The sequence below is a fragment of the Nicotiana tabacum genome, chromosome 24, assembly GCF_000715075.1.
Source record: "Nicotiana tabacum cultivar K326 chromosome 24, ASM71507v2, whole genome shotgun sequence".
In the NCBI taxonomy this organism is placed as follows: Eukaryota; Viridiplantae; Streptophyta; class Magnoliopsida; order Solanales; family Solanaceae; genus Nicotiana; species Nicotiana tabacum.
Genome location: NC_134103.1, coordinates 105,321,380 through 105,343,974, shown reverse-complemented (window position 1 = coordinate 105,343,974; position 22,595 = coordinate 105,321,380). Strand labels below are relative to the sequence as shown.

The 22,595-nt window shown below is 37.0% G+C and overlaps 1 protein-coding gene across 1 annotated transcript; it reads right to left on the bottom strand.

Annotated features, from left to right (window-relative positions):
* Positions 1–16,069: 16,069 nt before the first annotated feature.
* LOC107806801 (phosphatidylinositol 4-phosphate 5-kinase 4-like) lies at positions 16,070–20,692 on the bottom strand. Its single transcript, XM_016631041.2, has 8 exons — positions 19,280–20,692; positions 18,351–18,518; positions 18,073–18,232; positions 17,752–17,868; positions 17,466–17,659; positions 17,152–17,288; positions 16,878–16,956; positions 16,070–16,553 (listed from the first exon to the last, which is right to left on the bottom strand). The coding sequence occupies exons 1-8, from the start codon at positions 20,434–20,436 to the stop codon at positions 16,265–16,267; spliced, it is 2,301 nt and encodes a 766-aa protein (XP_016486527.2). The 5' UTR covers positions 20,437–20,692; the 3' UTR covers positions 16,070–16,264.
* Positions 20,693–22,595: the final 1,903 nt, after the last annotated feature.

Genomic DNA, 22,595 nt, shown 5'->3' with positions numbered 1-22,595 from the left:
GATTATGGTTACGGGAATTGGAATAGTTTCGTTATGTCATTTGGGACTTGTGTGCGAAATTTGAGTTCATTCCGGGTTGATGTGATGTGTTTCGGCGCTAGTTTTGGAAGTTGAAAGTTCAAGTTGGTCAATCCCAAATACATTGAATCGTAAAGCGTTCAAAAATCCTCTCTGTACAAGGCGACTGCCTGCTACAGTAACACGGCAGTGGCGATATGGCCACTGTTACGTCGTCCACCGGTGAAAAACCACCGGACCACCGCCAAAATGAGCACCTTATAAATGTGCACCCACCCCAACAAACCCCAGTCCAAAACAATATCCTAGTCGCAACAGATCTCAAAAATGGCACTGCGATCACTGTTCATCAAAATCGCCTGGGAGCTTATGAAATTTCCCAAGTGATTTCTGGGTCAAATTTGAAAATTCCAAGCATGGAGATTGTTCTCTATCATCATGCGCACCTCTCCACCAAATTTCAGGCAATTCCACTGTGGGAATAGAAAAAGCTAGGTACCAATCTCTTCGCCTTGATGAGGAGAACATGTTTTCATCATCAATTGCACATGGGTATCAACCAATTGCATCAATTTTGCAATCGAAGACTACTGACAGTCGAAGCTCACCTGGTGTTCGACGAAATGCAAATTCCGATTCTGGCTAAATTGTGATCAACCACTAATTGGAAATCCTTCTACGACACCTAAGGAACAGGTATGCAAAGTTTCAAGCCAATCTAACATGGCAATTGATCACTATGATCAATTGAAAAATCTAGAATTGCTCCAGTTGGTCAGGCATGGTGTTCCGGTATACCGATTAGCACAAAACCAATGCCAAATGACTCCTGATGTTCAGGAGATTGTTTCCCACCCCTCAAACCCAATTTTCATCGAGCCAATCTCCACAACATTACAAAAATATGTTTCGGTAGACTTGAGTTCATCAGGTGTTCGACGAAATGCCATAGCCACTTATGCCACTCAATTAGATGATCCAAGCATTGCTCAGGTCTCTCATGATCCCCAGGAAATTACTCGTCATAAGAATTTGCAAGAAATAGCTCAAAAAGTTGATGGCCAAACCTTACCTTCTCCTTCAGTGCATCAGGTAGTCAAAACTGGTGATCAAGCTTCCTAGCAGTCCCAAAACCACTCCCAAGTAATTCAAACAACCCTTGTCCCCCCTCCCCCCACCACCACCACCACCACCACCAAAGCTGCCTATATAGAATTTGCATTAGCAACAAACCAAAACCATGAAGACCAAGCTAATCCTCCAGCACCAACTATCCAAACGGTCGAAAATGGTAACAACTCCACCCCTGTTGCTCAACACCAATCCCAGATACATCCCACCCCCTTCTCCCCAAGTTCCTATTAAAGTTTCCTCCAATTTTGAGAAGCCAAAACACCCCAAGAAAAACTACAAACCTCCAGCTAAAACTGCATAAGTCCCTTCACCTGCACAACCAGCAGTGCAATCCCTTCCAACCACTAATAGCACCACTCAGCTTACTAACCCCAACACGAAAACCAAAGCTTTGGCAAATTCACCTCCCTCTCCTCCTCCAACTGTTACTCAATCTTATGTCACCAGATTGAGAGCTAGACATGAAGCTGAAATTGCCCCAATCCAGTTCACTCCACTAATCATCACAATAAAACAAGGTAAGCCTGTTGTTATCTTCAAAAGGGGGGATTGCATGGTTAAATTTGCTGACAGATGCAAGTATACTGTGGTGGGTAAGTTCCTCAACACCATGCCTAAAATGGAAGTAATTAGAAAAAGTTTCATTGCTCAGACTGAACTCAGGGTTGGATTCAAGATTGCTCACCTCAATGCTAGGACTGTGTACATATACCTAGATAATGAGTATGATCACTCAACAGTGTGGACCAAATAATACATGTATATACGAGGCCAAATGATGAAATTGGAAGCATGGAATCCTCTCTTTAAGCCCAATGAAGACTCACCTATTGTTCCTATTTGGATTGTCATCCCTGAGTTGCCTTGGCATCTTTACTACATGGAAATACTCACTCCTTTACTGTCTCTAGTTGATAAAGCCATGTTCCTAGACTTGGCTTCATTTCAAAAAACAAGAGGCAGTGTTGTCAAGGTAAAAATACAGATAGACCTCACCAAAGAAAGGCCTTCCCATGTATGGCTTGGATATGATGAAGATATCTATAGAGATGGTCAATGGCTTGAGATCCAGTATGATAATGTCCCTGAGTACTGCACATATTGTAGACACCAGAGACATTCTACTCGTGCTTGTCCAGTGAAGAAAACAGATGATGAAGTACAGAGAAAAAAGAAAGAAGTTGCAGTTGCTTCCAGTGATCCACAACCTTCAAGGAGCATCAATGACACATACCATGTAGGAGCAGTAAGACAACACCAAATAAAGGCACACAAGGTCACACCAAACATCCAAGGGAAAGAACAAAACAAAAACCAAAATGCTAATGAATCACAAAACAATGAAGAATACCAAAGTTCAAGAGCTACTCCTTCAAAAGATGAATGGAAAACACAAAAAAGGAGAAACTTCAAGGGCAACTCACAAATAAACAAAAAGCAACAACAAGTCTACATGCCAAAGCAAAATGCAGTTCAGCCTAAAAATGCATCCATACAATTGAATACTGCAACTCTCCAGCCAGGTATCACCTTTGTTCCCTCTCCACTGATTTCTATTGATCTGGAGAATGTAAATACTTCAGATGCTCAGCATCATGTTCCCAATCCCCTCAATCCCCAAGTTCCCAATCCCCTCAATGCCCATGTTGGTTCTTCTATTGCTAAAGTTAATGGAGGAAAAGAGGTTTGTCAGGAGAAACCTACAGATAGGCAGGAAGGGGTTCCAAAAGGGGTGGGGATTCCTCATGTTTTGTATGAGTGTGCCTTTGTACAATTTACTGACCATAGGTTGGACCCTGTTCCCCCTGCTACCACTGATCAAACTCCAGTCAGTCATGCAACCAAACACACAGTTACATATGTGAATGAAGAGCAATATGAGACTATCAGCTCAGAGGATGACCAAACTGCCTCCCATAATGATCAACTGAGGAGCCTTTTAAAAGGAAAAGGAAAAGCTCATGCAGGCTTAGATTTCAATCTTCAAGCTCCTAAATCCAAAAACAAGCCCATCCAAAAGAAAAGAAAGGCTATGAGGAGACAAAATTCAGGAATCAGTATCAATGAACCATCTGAGAATGATCCTCACTCCCCATCCTATAATCCTGAGAGCGATCCACATACTCCATCCCATAAGCCTATGAATCATCTAATGGAAAACTTTGGTCAAGGTTCAGCTGACAAATCAACTGTATACAAAGATCCAGGGATAGATCCATCCCTTTCCCAACCACTTCTAGCCCCTATAGATATGGAGGAGAATTACTTCAATGCTACTCATGTAGAATTTCTACCTCCTATTGATGTTGTGGTTTATGAAAAATGTCCTTCGAACAAATACTCTCCTGAGATGGATGAGTACATACCCATTTTATCAGAAGATAAGATGAGAGGTAAATTTGATGATGAAGTTGACATCAGTGAAGATCCTGAAGAGGACCAACATTGTGACCTCCTAATTAATGCAATCAATGGGGTAGCCAATCAAGATGAAACCTCACAAAAAACATCCTCCAGACTGAGACCCTCACCAAGGTTAACAAGAAGCAGAGTTGTATCTAGCAGTGTTCCACCAAACCGCAAACTCCCATCCCAATTTTAATGATAAGTAAACTCACATGGAATGTCAGAGGTATCAGAACCTCTGGAGCCCTTGAGAGACCTAAAACACTCAGAAAACTTCACAAAATCTCCTTCATTGCTGTCCTGGAACCTTTCCTGGATGACACTCACCTCAACCACTTCAAAATCCAATTGTCCATGAACCAAGCCACTTCTAACCCCAACAACAAAATTTGGATATTCTGGGATCAGGACTTTACTGGCACAGATCTAGACTCAGATGAACAATAAGTCACAATATAATTAAAGCATGTTGAAGCTTGTAAATCCTTTCACATCACAGTCATTTATGCCAAATACGAGCCAGTTCTAAGAAGGCCACCCTGGGAGAACCTGAGAATTAAATCTGGTGTCCTCTATACTCCTTGGTGTGCCATTGGAGACTTTAATATCATTGCATCCATTGAAGAGAAAATTGGTGGCATCCCATACCAAATCAACAAAAGCATTGACTTCTTAAGTATGATTGAAGATTGTGGGCTCACCGACCTTGGCTTCTATGGACCAAAGTACACATGGTCCAATGGCAGAGGTCCCTGTGCCATTGTTTGGAAAAGACTTGATAGAGGTCTAGCCAATGACAACTGGCTAACATCCTTTCTTGCCACTACCATCTCCCATTTAGCATCTACAGGCTCAGATCACTCTCCGTTGCTCATGGAGATGCATGTTAGACCTGACAATGCAAAAAGATACTTTAAGTTCTTGAATTGTTGGACTGAAAATGAATCCTTCATGCCTCTGGTTCAGTCAATTTAGAATGGGAATTTTCATGAAAATCCAATGTGGATCTTTCACCAAAAAATCAAAACCTTATGTTCTGAACTGAGTAAGTGGTCTAGACAATAATACGGTGATATCTTTGAGAAGGTCAGAGAATATGAAGATAAGGTCAGACAAGCAGAAGAAATATGGGCACGGACCAACAGAGACTTTGACAGAACAACCCTTCATGAACACAAAGCACAGTATACCAAATATTTGAAAACTGAGGAGTCAGTCTTGAAACAAAAAACACAGTTACAATGGTTTAAAGAGGGTGATGCTAACTCCAAATATTTCTAGAATTTAATCAAGGAAAGAAGAAGAAAACTATTTATCCACAAGATTAAAGATGAGGATAATGACTGGATCCAAGAAGATGAGGCAATTGGAGAAGCAACATGCAATCACTTTCAAAACCTTTTCACAGATCCTGGTGGTGTGATTAGGGAAGACCTGCTATCATGTATTCCTTCCCTAGTTACAGCTGAAGATAATGAAGCTCTCAACAAATATCCCACCATGGAGGAAGTTCATGATGTGGTTTTCTCAATAAATCCAACCAGTGCTGCAGGCCCAGATGGCTTGAATGGGAAATCTATCAACACTGCTGGGAGATCATCAAGCAGAACCTCTTTAATGTGATTAATGCCTTTTTCTGTGGTCACTCTATGCCCAGGTACATGACACAAGCCTGCTTAGTTCTCCTTCCCAAAGTTGAATTCCCAAACTCTCTATCAGAATTTAGACCAATTAGCATGAGTAACTTCATAAACAAAATTATATCTAAAGTCATTTGTTCCAGACTTGCCCCAATCCTACCCAGAATCATATCCCCGAACCAAACAGGATTTGTCAAGGGCAGAAGCATCTCTGAGAATATTATGCTAGCCCAGGAAATTATCTAAGGTATCAAAAAACCAAATGTGGGAGCCAATATTGTGATTAAGTTGGATATGGCAAAGGCATATGATAGGGTCTCCTGGACCTTCACTTGTATCATAATGAGAAGTCTTGGCTTCAGTTAAAAATGATTGACATGGTTTGGAGAACCCTCTCTAACAGCTGGTATTCAGTAATTGTCAATGGTACAAGGTGTAGTTTCTTTCACTCAACAAGAGGACTGAAGCAAGGGGATCCTCTGGCATCTGCTCTCTTCATCTTAGGTGCTGAACTTTTATCCAGAATGCTGAATGGGATCACTCATGAACAGTTCTTCAATGGTTTCTATATGGAGAGAAGAGGCCCTCAGGTAACTCGTCTCAGTTTTGCTGATGACATCATAATATTTACCTCTGGGGGTAGGGCTTCTCTGAAAAAATTCATGGATATCCTTCATGCTTATGAAAACACATCTGGGAAATTGATCAACAAGAATAAGAGTCACTTCATGACCTCCCCCTGTGCATTTTAATGCACCATCAGAAGGATTCAACAAATCACAGGTTTTTCTAGAAAAGACTCCTCTTACCTATCTTGGTTGCCCTTTATACACTGGTAGGAAGAAAATCATCTACTTTAACTTCATCACTTCCAAGGTAGTGGGAAGGATTAGAGGATGGCGTGGCAAACTCTTATCTCATGGGGGTAGGGTAACTCTTGTCAAGCATGTACTCCAGTCCCTCCCCATCCACCTGCTATCTGCAGTTTTCCCTCCCAAAACTGTGATCAAGCAGATTGATTGGGCAACAAACTTCTTTTGGGGAATGGATCAGAATAAGAATAAATACCACTGGGCATCATGGCAAAAATTAGCTTACCCACAGGAGGAGGGTGGAATTGGATTCAGAGCCATGGAAAATGTTTGCAAATCCCTGGAACTTAAACAATGGTGGTGGTTCAGAACCAAGGATACCCTATGGAGCAAATTCTTAACTGCAAAGTACTGTCAGAGATCCTACCCCATTTCTAAAAAGTAGGCTTCTGGCCAATCACAGGATTGGAAAAAGATGATGACAAACAAAAAAGAAGCTGAAATACACAATCAATGGAGACTACACTCAGGCAATTCCTCATTCTGGTGGGATAATTGGTTGGGCACCAACCATCTAGCTAGTTACAGTCTACAAGGAGGTAGACCTGACAAAATTACAGTCTCAAAATTTTGGTCTTTAGGCACTTGGGACATTCAGAAACTCAACAACATTGCCCCTGCACACATGATTCATGCTATTCTGCAAGTACCTATCTATCACAACCTTCATATACCAGATAAGGCTATTTGGAAACCAACAACTGCAGGCTATTTCACCTGTGCTTCTTGGAATGTAATAAGGAAGAAGGGGCCAACTCTGCTTACTAATAGAATGATATGGCACAAGAAAATACCTTTCAAATGGTCCTTCTGTTTATAGAGAGCTCTCAGAAATAAGCTCCCCATAGATGATAGGGTTGAAGTCGTTGGACCTCCCATTGTCAACAAATGTGCATGCTGCATTAAAGCCCAGGCAGAATCAGTTCACCATATTTTTAGCAGAGATCATTTTGCCAAAGCTGTTTGGAAAATCTTCTCTACTCCTATAGGCTTTCTATTTGAGGAAATGCCCTTACACACTCTTCTAGTGAAATGGTGGATGCAAAAGAGTAAAAATGAAGTCCAAAAACTGCTATTGGATACCCTCCCTATTACCATCTGTTGGAACTTGTGGAAAAATATGTGTGGAGCCAAATATGGAAGCAGACAATCTTTAATGGCCAGAGTAATTTTCTCCATTACTTCTGACATCAACCTGCTGCTCAAATCCTGCTACCCAACCATTACCTGGCCTCTTGAATGGACTGTATTATACCATACTGCTGAAAACCTCTAGTTTCATACCCAAATCACCCAGGTCACTTGGAAAAATCCAAAAACTGATTTTGTTAAACTAAACAGTGATGGTAGTGCTTTGAACAATCCTGGTAAGATAGGTGCAGGGGCAATCATCAGAAATCACCAAGGTGACTTCATTCATGCAAACAACCTGGCTGAAACTGAAGCAGCCTACCTGGGAATCAACTGATGTATCAACAATGGGTTCACCAAAATCCAATTTGAAACTGACTCTTCCCTATTGATTCACTTGTTGACAACTACTACAACACCACCTTGGAACCTTAGCATGAATATTCAGAAGTTCAGAATCATTTGCCAATAATGTGATGCCATCACCTATAGTCATGTCTACAGGGAAGCCAACACTCTTGCTGACTCACTCTCCAAAATCAGCCATACTCTCCCTACCATCATCCATTACACCAACCTGACAGATCTCCCTACTCATATTAGAGGTCAGATACACTTAGACAAAATGGGCACCCCTGCCTTTAGACAGAAGCTGACTAAGAAACTCCAAGATCCATCAACAGAACCTTCCACCAACTCTCATAGATATGGTTGACATCATAATCTGTAGGGGAGCTGACCTAAGCTACAGATTCCCATTGGAGTGCAACCAACCCCCTCCCAGATATCCTCACACCACAATGCTGCATTAGTTCACCCCCTGAATATCATCCTAGCCATAGCTGCTACCACAAAACCCCCCTCACAACTCATAACAACCATCAAGTAACTACCCACAAAGAGATTGAGATGCCCACAAATACTAAAATCCATTTGTACCCTCAACCAGTCCTACTTCACACCCATTCTCTATTTTCAGAATCCACAAGAACCTGGAAATAGAGCATTTTTTGGCTAACAGGTTTGCTATTTTTTGCAGGTACATTAAGAAGTCTTGGTCAATTGTTGCATTTCCAGTGTGTGGTATCAGCACCCAAGATGCTCATTCTACTGAAAATGCACCAATTCACCCAAAACTCCCAATCAATTTCCTCAAATGAAGGACAAGTTTCCAGTTTTTGGACACACAGATACCCAAAATGTTTATAGAACACAATCATCAGTAGCTCTACTCATGCTGCCCCTTGTTTGATCATAATAAATGCCATCAAAAGACACCACCATAGATGACATACCAACAGCAGTCAACCCCATATTTACCAGCTTCCATGCAGCAGGCTCACTCACAGCAGCCTACCATCCTCACATGCCTTCAGCAGGAATCTCCTAGGGGCTCAGACCTAATTTTCCTGCTTTGTTCACCCATCTTTTCGCAGCAGCAGAGGCCCAAAAGCCAGGCCCATCCACCTGCAAGTTCTAAGCTTTCCTTGTTAGTCGAAGCAGGATAGTGTTCAATCTCCTATGTCAGAAGCACCAGTCAGCAGCAAATCCACAGCCCAATTCCATGGGTCTTTTTGTCAACTATCGTCAACCTGGCTTTCTTTGTCTTCAATGTCAAAGCAAGGTTGAAGATAGTTCCCTCTACTATCACATGTTTTTTTCCTCATCTCATAGGGATTTTCTATAATTTTACTAGATGTAGAACTTGTTGTATATGGAAGATAATTTTCCAACTCTCTTATTTAGTAGATTTAGGATCTCTATTGACCTAGGCTTACTTCACTCTGATTTTGTATAACCAAGTGCCTATCAATGTTGGATAGATATTTATTTCATCGCTATAGGTCTAACTTACCATAGCATTCGGGGTTCACTTGCTTGTCATAGTTGGACGACCAAGTGTTCTTTCATCTTCGGAGGTCAGGTTTATGTCCCCCTTCACTGTTGTACTTTTATTTTTATATATATGAAAATCAGCCCTAGGCACAATGACTAGTGGAGTTTGAGAAAAACTAAGTTGATTTAAGTTTGATTTGAGGTGCGATTCATCGTTTCGATGTTGTTATGTGTGATTTGAAACCTCGACTAGGTCTGTATTATGTTATGTGACTTGTTAGTATATTCAGACGGGGTCCCGAGGGGCCCGGGTGAGTTACAGACATGTTTCGGATCATCTTTCATTCATGTGGGATGGTTGGCCCTTGCTGAACCTGGTGTGACCGCACCTGCAGAATATTAGGCACAGGTGCGGAGCCACAATTGCGTCCAAGTGAACACAGAAGCGAAGTAAAGCTGGAACAGGGCATCCGCAGAAGTGAGGAAGTGGACCGCATCTGCGGTAGTGCAGAAGCGATAGGGGTGATCGCAAAAGCGGGGACGTGCGCAGGAGCGCAGCTTGTGTCGCACCTGCACTTGCGTAGAAGCGGGTCCTGTTGTATAGGTGCGGAAGGGTGGAGTTCCAATGTTTTCTGCAGGAGCGGAGTTTTCTCACAAATCCTTTTGTTCGCAAATGCGAAATTGCTGGGCAGATTCTATATATTTCGAGGTTTTGGCTCTTTTATGATATTTTGAGATTTGGGGCTCGAATTGAGGCGATGTTTGAAGTAATTTTCACCATATGGATTGGGGTAAGTGTTCTCTACTTAGTTTTGATTATATTTCGTGATTCTATGTTTGTTTTTGGTAATTGGATTATGAATTTTAAAGAGAAATTGAGGGTTTTAGCCTAAAGTATCATAGAGTGAGTTTTTGAGTTTTGAACATCGATTCGGAGTCGGATTTGGGTAAAACTAGTATGTTTGGACTCGTAATTGAATAGGTTGTCGGATTTTATAAGTTTCGTCGAGTTTCGAAAGGCGGTCCCGGGTTGGACTTTTAGGTTGATTTTTGGGATTTTGATTGATGATTCGACCTTTATCGATTGGGTTTGTTTCCTTTGGCATTATTTGATGTAATTGAGTTAGTTTTGGCTAGTTTTGAGCCGTTCTATAATCGGTACGCACAGGATAGTATTTTTGGAGTATCGCTTGGCTTGCTCGGTATTGGATTTGGCTTGTTCGAGATAAGTAACACTTCTAAAGTTGGTGTTGAGGGTATGAACCCCTGAATATATGTGATATGTATTTGGTGTTGAGGTGACTCACATGCTAGGTGACGGGCGTGTGGGTGTGCACCTTATGAATTGTGACTCGGTTATTTTTGTGGTACTGTGTAGTTACCTAATCTTATTTGTATCTATGAAATCTATACGTGCTAGAGTAATTGAGTTGTGATCCATGTTAGAAACCATGTCTAGGCTATATGCTTATCATGTTGGGACCTAAGGTCATTTCTGTTGTTGAGTTATTTGCTTATATTGCAATTACATACTCAGTCATACGCATGCATTTACATATCATATCTCAGTCTCTGTTACCATTTATTGATACATCACATCATCATTTTGGGCTGATTTTCATGACATTGTGAGCCTGAGAGACTGGAGAGATTGATGACTGAGTGAGGCCGAGGGCCTGATGGTGAGGATATCGATGGAATCAGACTGCACGCCACAACAGATATTATTAATATTGATGGGATCGGACTGCACGCCATATTAGGTATTATTGATTTATGATGGGATTAGTCTGTACGCCACAGCATGTTTTATTGATTTATGCGCATGTACCTATTGAGCGCGAGTGCCGAGCGCAAATGCCGAGTGATTGGGAGGACTGGGTGATTGGGAGGACTGAGTGACTGGGAGGACTGAGTGGATTGATACTCTGAGAGTATACATATGGTTTTATCACTGAGTTGCATTGCATTCGACATGCACACTTGACATACAGGCAATAGAGATGCATTTTCCTCATGTTGTACGATAGTGCGTCATTCATGACTTCACATATACATTTACATGTAGGCATAGAGATATACTTTTCCTTATGCCATTTGATAATGAAACATTTACCTGTTGAAAAGTTTTGGAAAGAAAATCACGATTTTACAAACTTACTCATATTTTGGTGCTTTCGATAAAAGATTTGGGTTTTCACAATAGTGGGTTGCTCTAGTGGCGAGCACCCTCCACTTCCAACCAAGAGGTTGTGAGTTCGAGTCACCCCAAGAGCAAGGTGGGGAGTTCTTGGAGGGAGGGAGTCGAGGGTCTATCGAAAACAGCCTCTCTACCCTAGGGTAGGGGTAAGGTCTGCGTACAAACTACCCTCCCCAGACCCCACTAGTGAGATTATACTGGGTTGTTATTGTTGTTGTTGTTGTTTTCACTGTTATACTTAAAAATCATGCCTATTTTTCGAAACTGTGAGCGAGCTGAACATTTTATCTTAGAATTATTCCTGTACCACTTTTATTATGTTGTTATGAGTTGTTGTTGGCTATTTGTGTTGGACTTTGACACTTGCCCCAACTCGTCACTACTTTCAACCTAAGGTAAGGTTTGTTACTTATTAAGTATATGGGGTCGGTTGTACTCATACTATACTTCTGCACCTTGCGTGCAGATGTTGGATATTGATATTGTTGTGCACGGCGAGCTGGATTTGAAGGTGTACCTGTGTTCCGGTCATAGTTGTCTCTTGATCTTGGTAGCTTAAGAATTTTAATATGTTCATGTATATTTCAAACAGATGATGTACTTTATTTCATACCAGCTTTGTAAATTTTAAATTTTAGAAGCTCATGATTTATACTACCAGTTCTTAAGAAATTCTTGTATAAAAATAGTTGTATTATCATTTCTTTCTTAATAAATCTTATTAAATTGGATAGTTGTTAATTGGCTTACCTGACGGTTTGAGTCATGTGCCATCACGACTAGTTGGATTTTGGGTCGTGACACTAACGGTCCTATCCAAAAAAATAATAATAATTAATATACACGTGTCAATTTCCTATTGGCTGAACTTAAACCCCACCTCAAATTAAATTGAACCCACCCGTATGTGAAGATCCATAAGTGGACAACGGGTATTATTGTAGCTGTTTTGGCCCTTTTCTATATTTTTTTTATCATCTTCTTTATTTAACATTTATCATTGGAGCTGCCATTTTTCGAAAATGTTCATCAAAAGACCTTAATTTGTACATTCAAATTTCACTTACAATGGTAAATCTCATTTCCTTTCTCATCATCGTAAGATAATTAAAGAACCCATTATGAATCCATGGGCCTCAAATTCCTAAATAGTCTAATTTTTCTCTTCACAATTATTGTGAATTTTATAAAATCTTGGTAAGATGTTAGACCCAGATGATAATTTATTGTAGAAAATAAATTTTTTATGGTCGAGGTACTCCTCCTTGAACAAAATCTCATTTTCACAAAAAAGGACACTAAATCAAAAAAAATTAAAGATTTTCTTATCGGACCCTTTCGATTAGCATAACATTCTTGTTGTTATTGTTTTGAAATGGAGGATCGGGGCAAACATGAGAGTCTTGGTTGTGGTGTCAGTGTGGTTGCTATGGAGGGAGTGGTGGCAGCCATGATACTGGTAGAATTGGGAAGATGGAGAAGTTAATTTTTTTGACAATTAAGAGTTTGGCTTTTTTTTCAGGCAGGTCGGATTTTTGGGTTGGATAAAAAAATGGGTTATGGGTGAGTTTATTTAATTGGGGTCATAATTTAAAATTGGACCAAAAAAAGTTGCCACGTGTAATTTAAATAATCTTTTGTTATTTTGCGTCGAATGTTAGTCATAAGGGGCATAAGTGAGCCAAAAAGATAACAGCGGGGAATTTTTGGCTCAATAGGTGGACGGATGATATGTTTTGTACTGAATCGGATAGTCTGAGGGCAGTTTCGGCCATTTTCCGTATAAACAAACACTAACTATGAGTATTAAATATATATCACGTATATACTCCAACCAAGAGATATAATTGAATTTTTTTCTGTAAATAGAAAACTTCAATTTGTTTACAATATTAATTATATTTTCTATGTTAATATTTTATTTGAATTAATAATTTTATTTATTTGACTAATTAAATTCTATAATTTAATTATCAAATAATAAATTAATTAATCCTTTAGCAAATATTAGAATACTCATTAGTATGCGATCCCATGGGTTCAATACTAAACTAGCAGTAAATTGATCAAATTAATATTCTAATCAAAGGCAAAACTCCTTAATGACTGTATAGGTTGAAGTATACAATTTACTCTTAAGAACCCGTAGAAGAGTAATATAGTATTTTTCTTCTGTCCTTATAGCTCCGAGTTATCCTAGGATATGGTTCAACTGTCAAATCCTAATAGGCGACCAACTATGTGATTATGTCAAATATAATCGATCATTGAATGATCTAAGAAAAACTCTTTTCTTCTTTTCATTAAATTGCCCTAGATGAAATATTAATTTGATCGTTTATAATTCATGACAACATAGAGTTTAAACTTATTATCAAGAGTTGACATATTCTGTCTTGATCAGTCTCTAAATTTACAAGTATTTAATCATACTCAATATCCATTCAACTGGCGTCCTAGGGCCATAGGTATCTGGTTTCAAAGTGCAATAAATAACGTATCAATTATTATGATGATCTCATATCAAAGAAAACTTTTACATTGCATTTTTCAAAAGAATATCCTATGGATAATTCATAATAATTATAATCATTAGGAATTATCCAATGATTCAGTTCAATGATCATCTCTCTCTCACACACACATACACATATAAATATTGATCTTACTGGATCACTAATGTCCAAATTGATGATCTTTTGATCAAGAACAAGTTCAGATAAAATAATAAAAAAATTTACCCTCATTATCATGATCTACATCATGATAACAAGTCTCAAATTTAATCAAGTATCTTATCAAATCAATCAAACAATAAATAATAACTATGATAAAAAAAATATCGAATGTCATATTTTTATTTCAAATAACTTTTACAAAAATATATTCAAATCATCATACGTGAAATTAAATCTAGGGCATATCAACTATATCACTAACAAGAAATCAAATCTAGGGCTGCAAAAGTTCCACTCTTGATAGAGGTGATGAGAAAGTAGAAAAGTTATTCCTCTGAAAGTCTGGATAAAGAAGATCAGTTACCGGTATTTCCTTCCTTCTGAACTTGGAAGAATTGGGAACAAAATAGTAGGGCTGCTATAAAAATGCTTGCTTGTCTGATTTTTACTGCCTAATTCCCATGTAATTAATGCTGCTCAGACGTTCCCCTCAAGCAGAGGCAGAGTCACCTTACGGTAAGTGGTGTCACGTGACATCGGTTCGTCAAAATATTTTACTATATATAGTATAAGTAAAACTAAGTGATTCTATAAAAAATGACACTACTTGACCAGAAAATGCTCAGGGATCTGGTAGTTAAGCGCTACAATGTTCGACTAGACATCCAGAGTTCAGTCCCCATTCACAGCAGGCTTACATTTTTATCATATTGGAGAGTTTCTTTATTAAAAATAATTATGTTTTAGTGAGACTTGAACCACTGACATCTAACAAATTATGTAGCTACAAAACTGCTTGAACTAAGGGGCGGATTTATAGCTTAATATATAGGACATGTGAACCCATGGTCTCTCCGTCAAATTATGCATTTTATGTATGTATTTTTTAAAAATGATCTAATACAATAATTTGCTAGCACTCATGCTCCAAAAAAACTAAATGACATTGCTTGAACTAGAATTCATTTCTTGATCAAACTAACAGTAAATACAATCAAACTATGGTAAAAAAGACATATTTAGTGTACTATTTTTAATGAGGCTATTATGGATATATTTTAAAAATAAAAACTTGTTGAGAGTTGTACTACTATTTTAAATGGTTGTGTTTTTATATGACGTCACAGTAACGTCATATAAATTTGAACCTGTTGCACTCCCTAGTACCGCCCCTGTGGTTGGATTAAAATTTGAACGGCCGAGAGATCAGATTAAGGTGGATAGCTTGTTGGAGCAGAAGCAACAACAAATCTAACTGGTTTAATTAATGATAATATTAATAAAGTTTTTTTAGTTAAGTATTTTCACTTAATTTCAAATAGTGATACACTTATTTTATACGCCAATCTAAGTTAAAAGAAGCGGAGCATCCATTACTTTAGAATCCTAGATCCGTCATTGTTGATATCTATGAAGAGACGCTTTAAGAACATTTACAAATTTTATCCACCGGGGTCTGAAGTGATTTTATCCCTTCAAGTAACTTCAGAAATCAAATCTTAAGTTGTTTTATCTTTTATATGCAACTTCATAAAATTCGAATCTTAAGTAGTTCTATCTGTTCAATACAACTTCAGAAATCGAAATTTTAAGTTCTGAAGCATAAATTTGTTCTTCAAATTTTAACAATCCAACACATGATTCAATACTCAAATTTACCCCAAATGAGTTCAAATTTGAAATATAACTTTTAAATGTATCAATGAACAAACGGCAATCATCAAATTGTCAAAATAACAACAAATCTAACAAATTCATTTTGCAACTAAGAGGAAGAAGAAACTCTAAGCACAACCTACGAAGATGGTGTTTTGCAACTAAGGAGAAAAAGAAGAAACTAAACTGCGTGTATAAGTGATTTAATTTGTAAACGTCAGTACAAAGTAGATAAACTCAATCTATATTGGTTAGCCACCCTTAAGAATGAGATAAATTAATGTACCTTTCTATTCTAGCTAGGTCAACAAAGTTCCAAATGAAATAAGCGTTTTCCTTTTTGCAGTATTTTGTTTACACTTCATTGAAGAATAACTACAAAATAAAATCTGTTCATGAACCAAACGAATCAAAAGACACCCCATAAGGTTTAAGGGGCTCAGATTAATTGACAAAAGGAACTAAGTATCAAAAAAAAGTTAATTTGAGTTGCTCCTTTTACAACTTTCTCTATACAACAATAGCTATCAAAATAGTGTTATATCTATGATGATAAAAATGATAAAATTCATAAGACAAAATTCCATGAAGCATAAGTGTTTCTTCAATGCTTCAACAGCAAAAATTGTTGGAGTCCTCCCATCAAATTCAGAAAAGAAAATGCAGACTTACAAGTAGTATATATATTCCTTACTAATTGTCCTCTACAAAAACTTTGAATATATAATCTCGAAATCGCCTGGAGTATGCCATTGGATCGACTGCTGAGATTGAGTTTGGGTCACATTGGATAGACTTATATGCATGCTCAAGTTTTTTGGTAATGTCATAGTCTTGAAGTATGTCTATTATTCCAAAATATAATGTCACTTCATATAACTCCCCTGTTGGTTCTCCTATTAGCTGAAAGTCCAAATCATTTTTCCTGTTTGTCCTTTCAACTCTTGCAGGCATGTTTACTCCCAAACTTGTGCTAGTCAACCTGTATAAAATAAGTTGCACTTTGATATCCACTGAAGTAGAACAAAACAATTCAAATCTTAAATGCGGCGTTACAATTATTAGATGGTGTTGGGTGTACGAACAAAATTTCACATTGGTAGCTGAAAAGATTGGGCGCCTAGATATAAAATGTAAGAATATCTTAATGGTATGAGGCCTTCTTGCTTGGCGAAAGCGGACAATATCACACTATTAAGAGTATATTTGGGCTGGTTGAGATAGAATTAAACTTATATGCATTGATGGTGTAAATATAATACGCCGTTATTGTATTTTAACATGTTATGGCAGATGAAAAACTTACCCTGCAGCATTAAGAAGTAATAGATCCACATCTGATCGAGAAAACCGATGAACTGGTTCAATTTCTGAGCTTCCATTTTCTGCAACATGAAAAAGTTCATACTTTCTTGTTTTTTACAACAATGTTTGAGCCTTGATTATGAGGAAAGTTAACAGTTAACAGGTAAAAGACATGAGTTGTCCAAAAGAGTGAAGAAGATTTACTAAAAGCTAGAAGATAATTTCTGCCATTAATGAATAAATGTAAATGCAAGTGTTGTGAGATTAGCACCTACCAATAGGTGTCTTACAACCAGAAGGAGTTTGATATCCAGTACCAGTAGCATTTCCTTCTCTAAAATGAACACCAACTAAAAGACTATAGTCCATCACTCTTTCCTGTTCCAACAGCTCACAATCCCTATCCACTTGCCTGCAAATTCAAAGTAATATTAGAGCCAGAGACGGATTCAGGCTTTAAACTTAATAGGTTCAAGGTTTTGAGTTTCTGTGAAATTATTGTATATGCCAAAAATCGTGGGTTCAAAAGGACCAGATATTGATATCAAAGTTGAATAGTAGAGAGTTAACCTGAGGAAACAAATTTTACCTCCTGAATTCTTCAAACCATGATTTTTGTAGCCTGAATATGAAGTTTAGATCAAGGTCTTTAAGAGTAGTTGTTGTATCAATTTCTGATTCTGGTTTATCTGTCATTCTGCCAAAAGTTGATCCTTTCAAGTCAAACCGTCTATGAATAGTGTAATTGGTGCAGAAAAGATTTCCAATGATCACGAAGCGGACCTAAACCATTGAACAGATTGGAAGTTTTTAGTGGTGAATAATTTCTAGCAACTAAATATAGTGTACTTTTCAATGTATTATTATGTGAATACCTTCTTTTGAGCTGGTCCAGTTAGCTTCAGGCAATGCAGGCCATAGTACTTAGTCACAAGGGTGTTCTCTAAAGAACGAAAATGATTGTAATAAGCGTTGAGCATCCTTATAAGTACCTAATGACCACTCGTTGACAGAAAAATCAGAAGAGAAATAATGATTCTCGGATCATGTGTATGAGAAAAGAAAAGCTACATATATAAAGAGCAGACCAACTAACTCTAAATTCTAAAGTCGCTACTGATGGAAAGTACCACAACTTTGAACCTTATTTCATTGCAATTAAGCACATATATTATGGAGGAAGTTAGAGATTTCACCTTTACTTCTGCCTTTTTCATTGTCTTGATCATGTATCTATCATCATTTGTCAAGTAGAAGAAACTTCCACTTTTTCCAGGGGAGCTTAGCTCTCTGAGGGGGCCACAAATAGACAACATATACTCTGTTGCATCCACCTTAAATAACGTCCTTAAAGCCCTGGACATTATATTGGTCGAAAAAGCTTATTGTCTTTTTGCAGATAAAAGTCTCCTAACTCTGGTTCAATCATAAAAAGAAATGAAGTTTACAACATTGCATGCTGAGGCAATATTACCTGAAAACTTTTGGACAATAATCTTTCCATCTGAATTCACAAGACTGATGACGCGGCGTATGCTTGGATCCTTCAGGCGGAAATCTTGTCCAGTACTTCTCTTTTGGATCAAAAGCTGATGGCTCCAGATCAAGTGTTGGAACAGGACCAAGCTTTTGTATTGTATGCCTATATGTTATTCACATTACAAGGTATCATACACAAACAAAACGTACTCTTCTCAGCCTAAATGTACAAGACGATAGAAGCTTATTACAGGTTTTCAGAAATGATTTAATTTATATACACTGACAAGCATGTAACATTGTAATTTGGCGTATTATATCATGTCACTTAGTTACCATTTATTCCAAGCTACTTATGAATGTTTATTATATAGAGTTAACTGCAAGTGTCATTTAAGTGACCTAATTGTGCAAATATGTGTTACATCGTCAATGCATAGAACCAAAATTCTTTAGATATAGGCAAACTAAAGGTACTAAAAGGGTTCACATCTTGTAATATTTGCAAGTTAATACCTTGAAATAACTGATAAATTGACATAGTGAATTTTCTTTATTTACACTAGTTTCTCGAGGCTTTTCATCCCGTGTTATTAGTGGCAGTCTTGTATTAGAATATTGTAAATTTCTATCTTCATGTTGTTCCCTTCGCCTTGTTTTCTTTATCTTGTTATTGTTATTGCTTGTTGTTACTGCTCTTTTCTCATTTTTCCTCGTGCCGAGGGTCTACTGGAAACAGTCTCTCTATATTCACTGTAGGTAAGGTCTGCATACTATCTACCCTCCCCAGACCCCTATTATGAGACATTACTGGGTTTTTTATTGTTGTTGTTGTTCTTTAGACTTTTCATGTATAAAAGATAGGAGTACAAGAAATGAAAATGTAACAGGAACTAGAACTCTACATGAAGTAAATTTAGCTACCTGATTCCCAACTGCAAATTGAGCATAAGTTCATAATTTTTATGCCCTTTAGAAATGTTTAATCCTTGCCTTTTAACAGCCTTAGGAATTCTAATAGGACTACCTCCTTTATATCCTTCAGCTTCTTGCAAACTAACCATGGCATCAATATCTGAACAAGAATTACTTGTAGTAGTTGTTCCTATTCCATCTGATAACTCCATTCTACCAAATTCCTTATCTACTGCTGCATCTATCGACATCCTCCTCGGCCTATTAACGTTGTTGTCCACAGGCTTCGATGATATCCTAACCGCGAGTTTTTTCTGTGAAGGCAATATTGAAACTTTCTCATTTGGAGAAATTGTACATCCCATCAAATCAACATTGAAAACTTGTTGAGGATCCCATTCAAAATTCCCTCTTTCTAATAAAGATTCAGATGGATAAAATGTACCATTTAATTCATCTGGATCTCTACTCCAATTACCAACATAATAACTTCCATCACCCCATCTAAATGTCCCTTTTCCCTTAGGCAATCCATCTTCCCAACTCCCTTCATATAAATTCCCATTACTCCAATACAATTTCCCATTCCCACAAATTATACCATTTTCCCATTCACCAATATAATAATTCCCATTTTTCCAAGTATACTTTCCATTTCCTTGTTGTAATCCTCTACACCATTCCCCATCATAACAATCACCATTTGCATATTCTTTAACACCATGTCCATGTTTCAAATCCATTAACCAACAACCTCTAAATGTATCTCCATTTGGTGCAGTATATGTTCCATTTCCATCCATATAACCATTCTTGAAATTTCCTTCATACATTGCACCAGATGGCCAACTAAATATACCTTTTCCCATCATTTTACCTCTAAACCAATCTCCTACGTACATACATCCATCTGTCCACCAATATTTTCCTTGTCCGTGAGGTACATTATCGACCCAATATCCAGTATAATAATCTCCATTTGGAAGAAATTTTTCTGAGTGATATAATTCTCCATTCGTGTATCCTTCGTTAGTATTTTCTTCTTCTTTTTCTTTATTATTGAGCTCTTCATCTACCTGAGTTGGTCCATACGTGCCGAAAATTGTGTGTGCTCGTTTTCTGGCTACCAATTGTGTTTTCCTTACGGTTGCTTCCAATGCCTTCATTATATAATTCTTCTTTTTCTTTCAGGATCAAAGTGATGAATATTTTCTCAACATGGATTTCGTCATTGCTCAATATTTTTAATTGGATACTAGTGAAAAGGACAACAGATTTTGTCTTCTTTTTTTTTTTTTCGGAAAAATGGGTCAAAGTACTAGAAATTAACGATGTGGTTCAAACATGCAGAGACATGCAGAGATAGAAATTAGATCACTCTGTATTACTGTTCTTGATCCATTGTGTATCTCTTTCTCTCTCCTCCTTACGTGTGATGTAATGAAGGAGACAACCAACAGAAACCAAGAACATAATACGTATTACTTGTCCATTTTTTCCAATATATTCTTTGATTTAAATTCGAGAACTAAAGGATGGAGTTGGTTTATATGAAGGAAAAATTACATGGTATGATAATGCATAATTTGGTATACATATATTCGATGTGTTATACACTGCGATTGGTGGCATAGCGAGGAATCGCACCAAGGATGTTCAAACTTTAAACAAGTCAATAATTGTTTTTGTCGATGTATTGTATAAACTATTTGAAAAAGAGCCAAATAGACCACATACGGTGGTTTCCGTTTAGTTTTGGTTTTATAAATCAAAATTAAAATAACAAAAAGACAACATTAAAAATTTTACTAATAAAAGTAAGCATAAAACTAAAGGAAAGAGTGAGTCGAGAGGATTTGTAGTTTGTAGATAGCTTTTGTTGAAGAAATTTTTGTAGAGCTTGACTTTTAAATTATAAAATTTATTTAAGAAATAATTTTTAGTTAAAAATTTACTTTTAAGATTAGTTGTTTATTTCTGCATAAATTTTAAGTTTTAAGAATTGTTTTATTAGAAAAAATTTTAGATTGAAAAAGAATCAAATAGACCATACACGATGGTCTCCGTTTAGTTTTGGCAAATAAAATGGGTAAAACTTTAAAATCGTGAACAACAAATCACTTTGAACACCCTGAACCGCTTCATTCAACTGTGTTAAGGGTGTTCAAAATATAATATATTGCCATATAAAGCAATACTTGACTTATATACGCAGTATAATTTTCGGCGAAGGGTGTGCGCTCGCAAATATGTGAAAGGGAAGCAAGCATTATCGGAAGAATTATTTATTTTTCATTATTTTCACAAGTTGAAATTAAAGAATTATCCAACCATAACATTTTCCTATATACTAATTTGGGTCAAAAAAGTTAAATGGGCAAGTTACACATTTAGCCGGTTGGCCAAAAATAATTATTGTTAGTTAAATATATAAAAAAATATATTTAAAATATATATAGTATACATTGATATACAAAAATATAGATTTTGACGGCTATCATTTTTGGGAACACTATGCTTTGTAGTTTTCCCCAGTAAAAGAATCCTGGCCATTTTGTTTCCTTTGGGTGGTTGAAAGGAGGGCTGGTTAAACCGGAAAACAGCTATATTTGATGTTTTACGTATATGACATTTTATGCGGCTGAAAAATATAAGAAAAAACATCTTGCCACCCAAGTAAATTTGGGCTAAAATTGGATTATTAAAGTAAAAACTCTTGTGGGATTCTTTTATGGTAAGAAGGATTATATTTATGGTAAGAAGGATTATTTATTGGAAAAATGTTTCTTGAATTATTTATTTCGTTATTTAATTTGGAATTCTTGTGTATCTATATAAGTCCATGTTAACGTGCAAATATTTATTAGAGCAAATAAGAGCTAATTCTATGTAGTTTTTTGTTTTATATAAGTCCATCTAAATACGTTTTCGAAATCGCTATGTAGTTTTTAAAAACAAAACATCAAAAACAACATCAAGCTTGTAACCCAATTTACGTGACTCAAACATTAGTCAACAAACAAATTTATTTGGGTAGTGAAAGATTTTTGAGGTAACTCACCATTTGGAGTTGGTGTTGTTTAGACTAGTTAGAAATAGTTTATAAGAGGTTTTTTACAAAATTTAAAGTCATTTAATGGAAATTTGGACCGGTTTTCAACAAGAATTATAACTGAAAATCATAAAAGAAGTTCATTTACAAACGTTTATACACTTTTATACAATAATGTTATACACTTTATTACAAGGTATGTATATATATATATATATATATATATATATATAGTGTACAAGATGTGTTTATACACTTATCATACAATATTAT

Excerpts from the sequence above, each read along its gene's own strand:
- LOC107806801 (XM_016631041.2), bottom strand. The coding sequence starts at position 20,436 with ATGAAGGCATTGGAAGCAACCGTAAGGAAAACACAATTGGTAGCCAGA. Across the intron at positions 18,233-18,350 it reads TATTGTCCAAAAGTTTTCAG|GGCTTTAAGGACGTTATTTA; the intron begins GTAATATTGCCT and ends TATAATGTCCAG. Across the intron at positions 17,660-17,751 it reads CTGGACCAGCTCAAAAGAAG|GTCCGCTTCGTGATCATTGG; the intron begins GTATTCACATAA and ends TCAATGGTTTAG.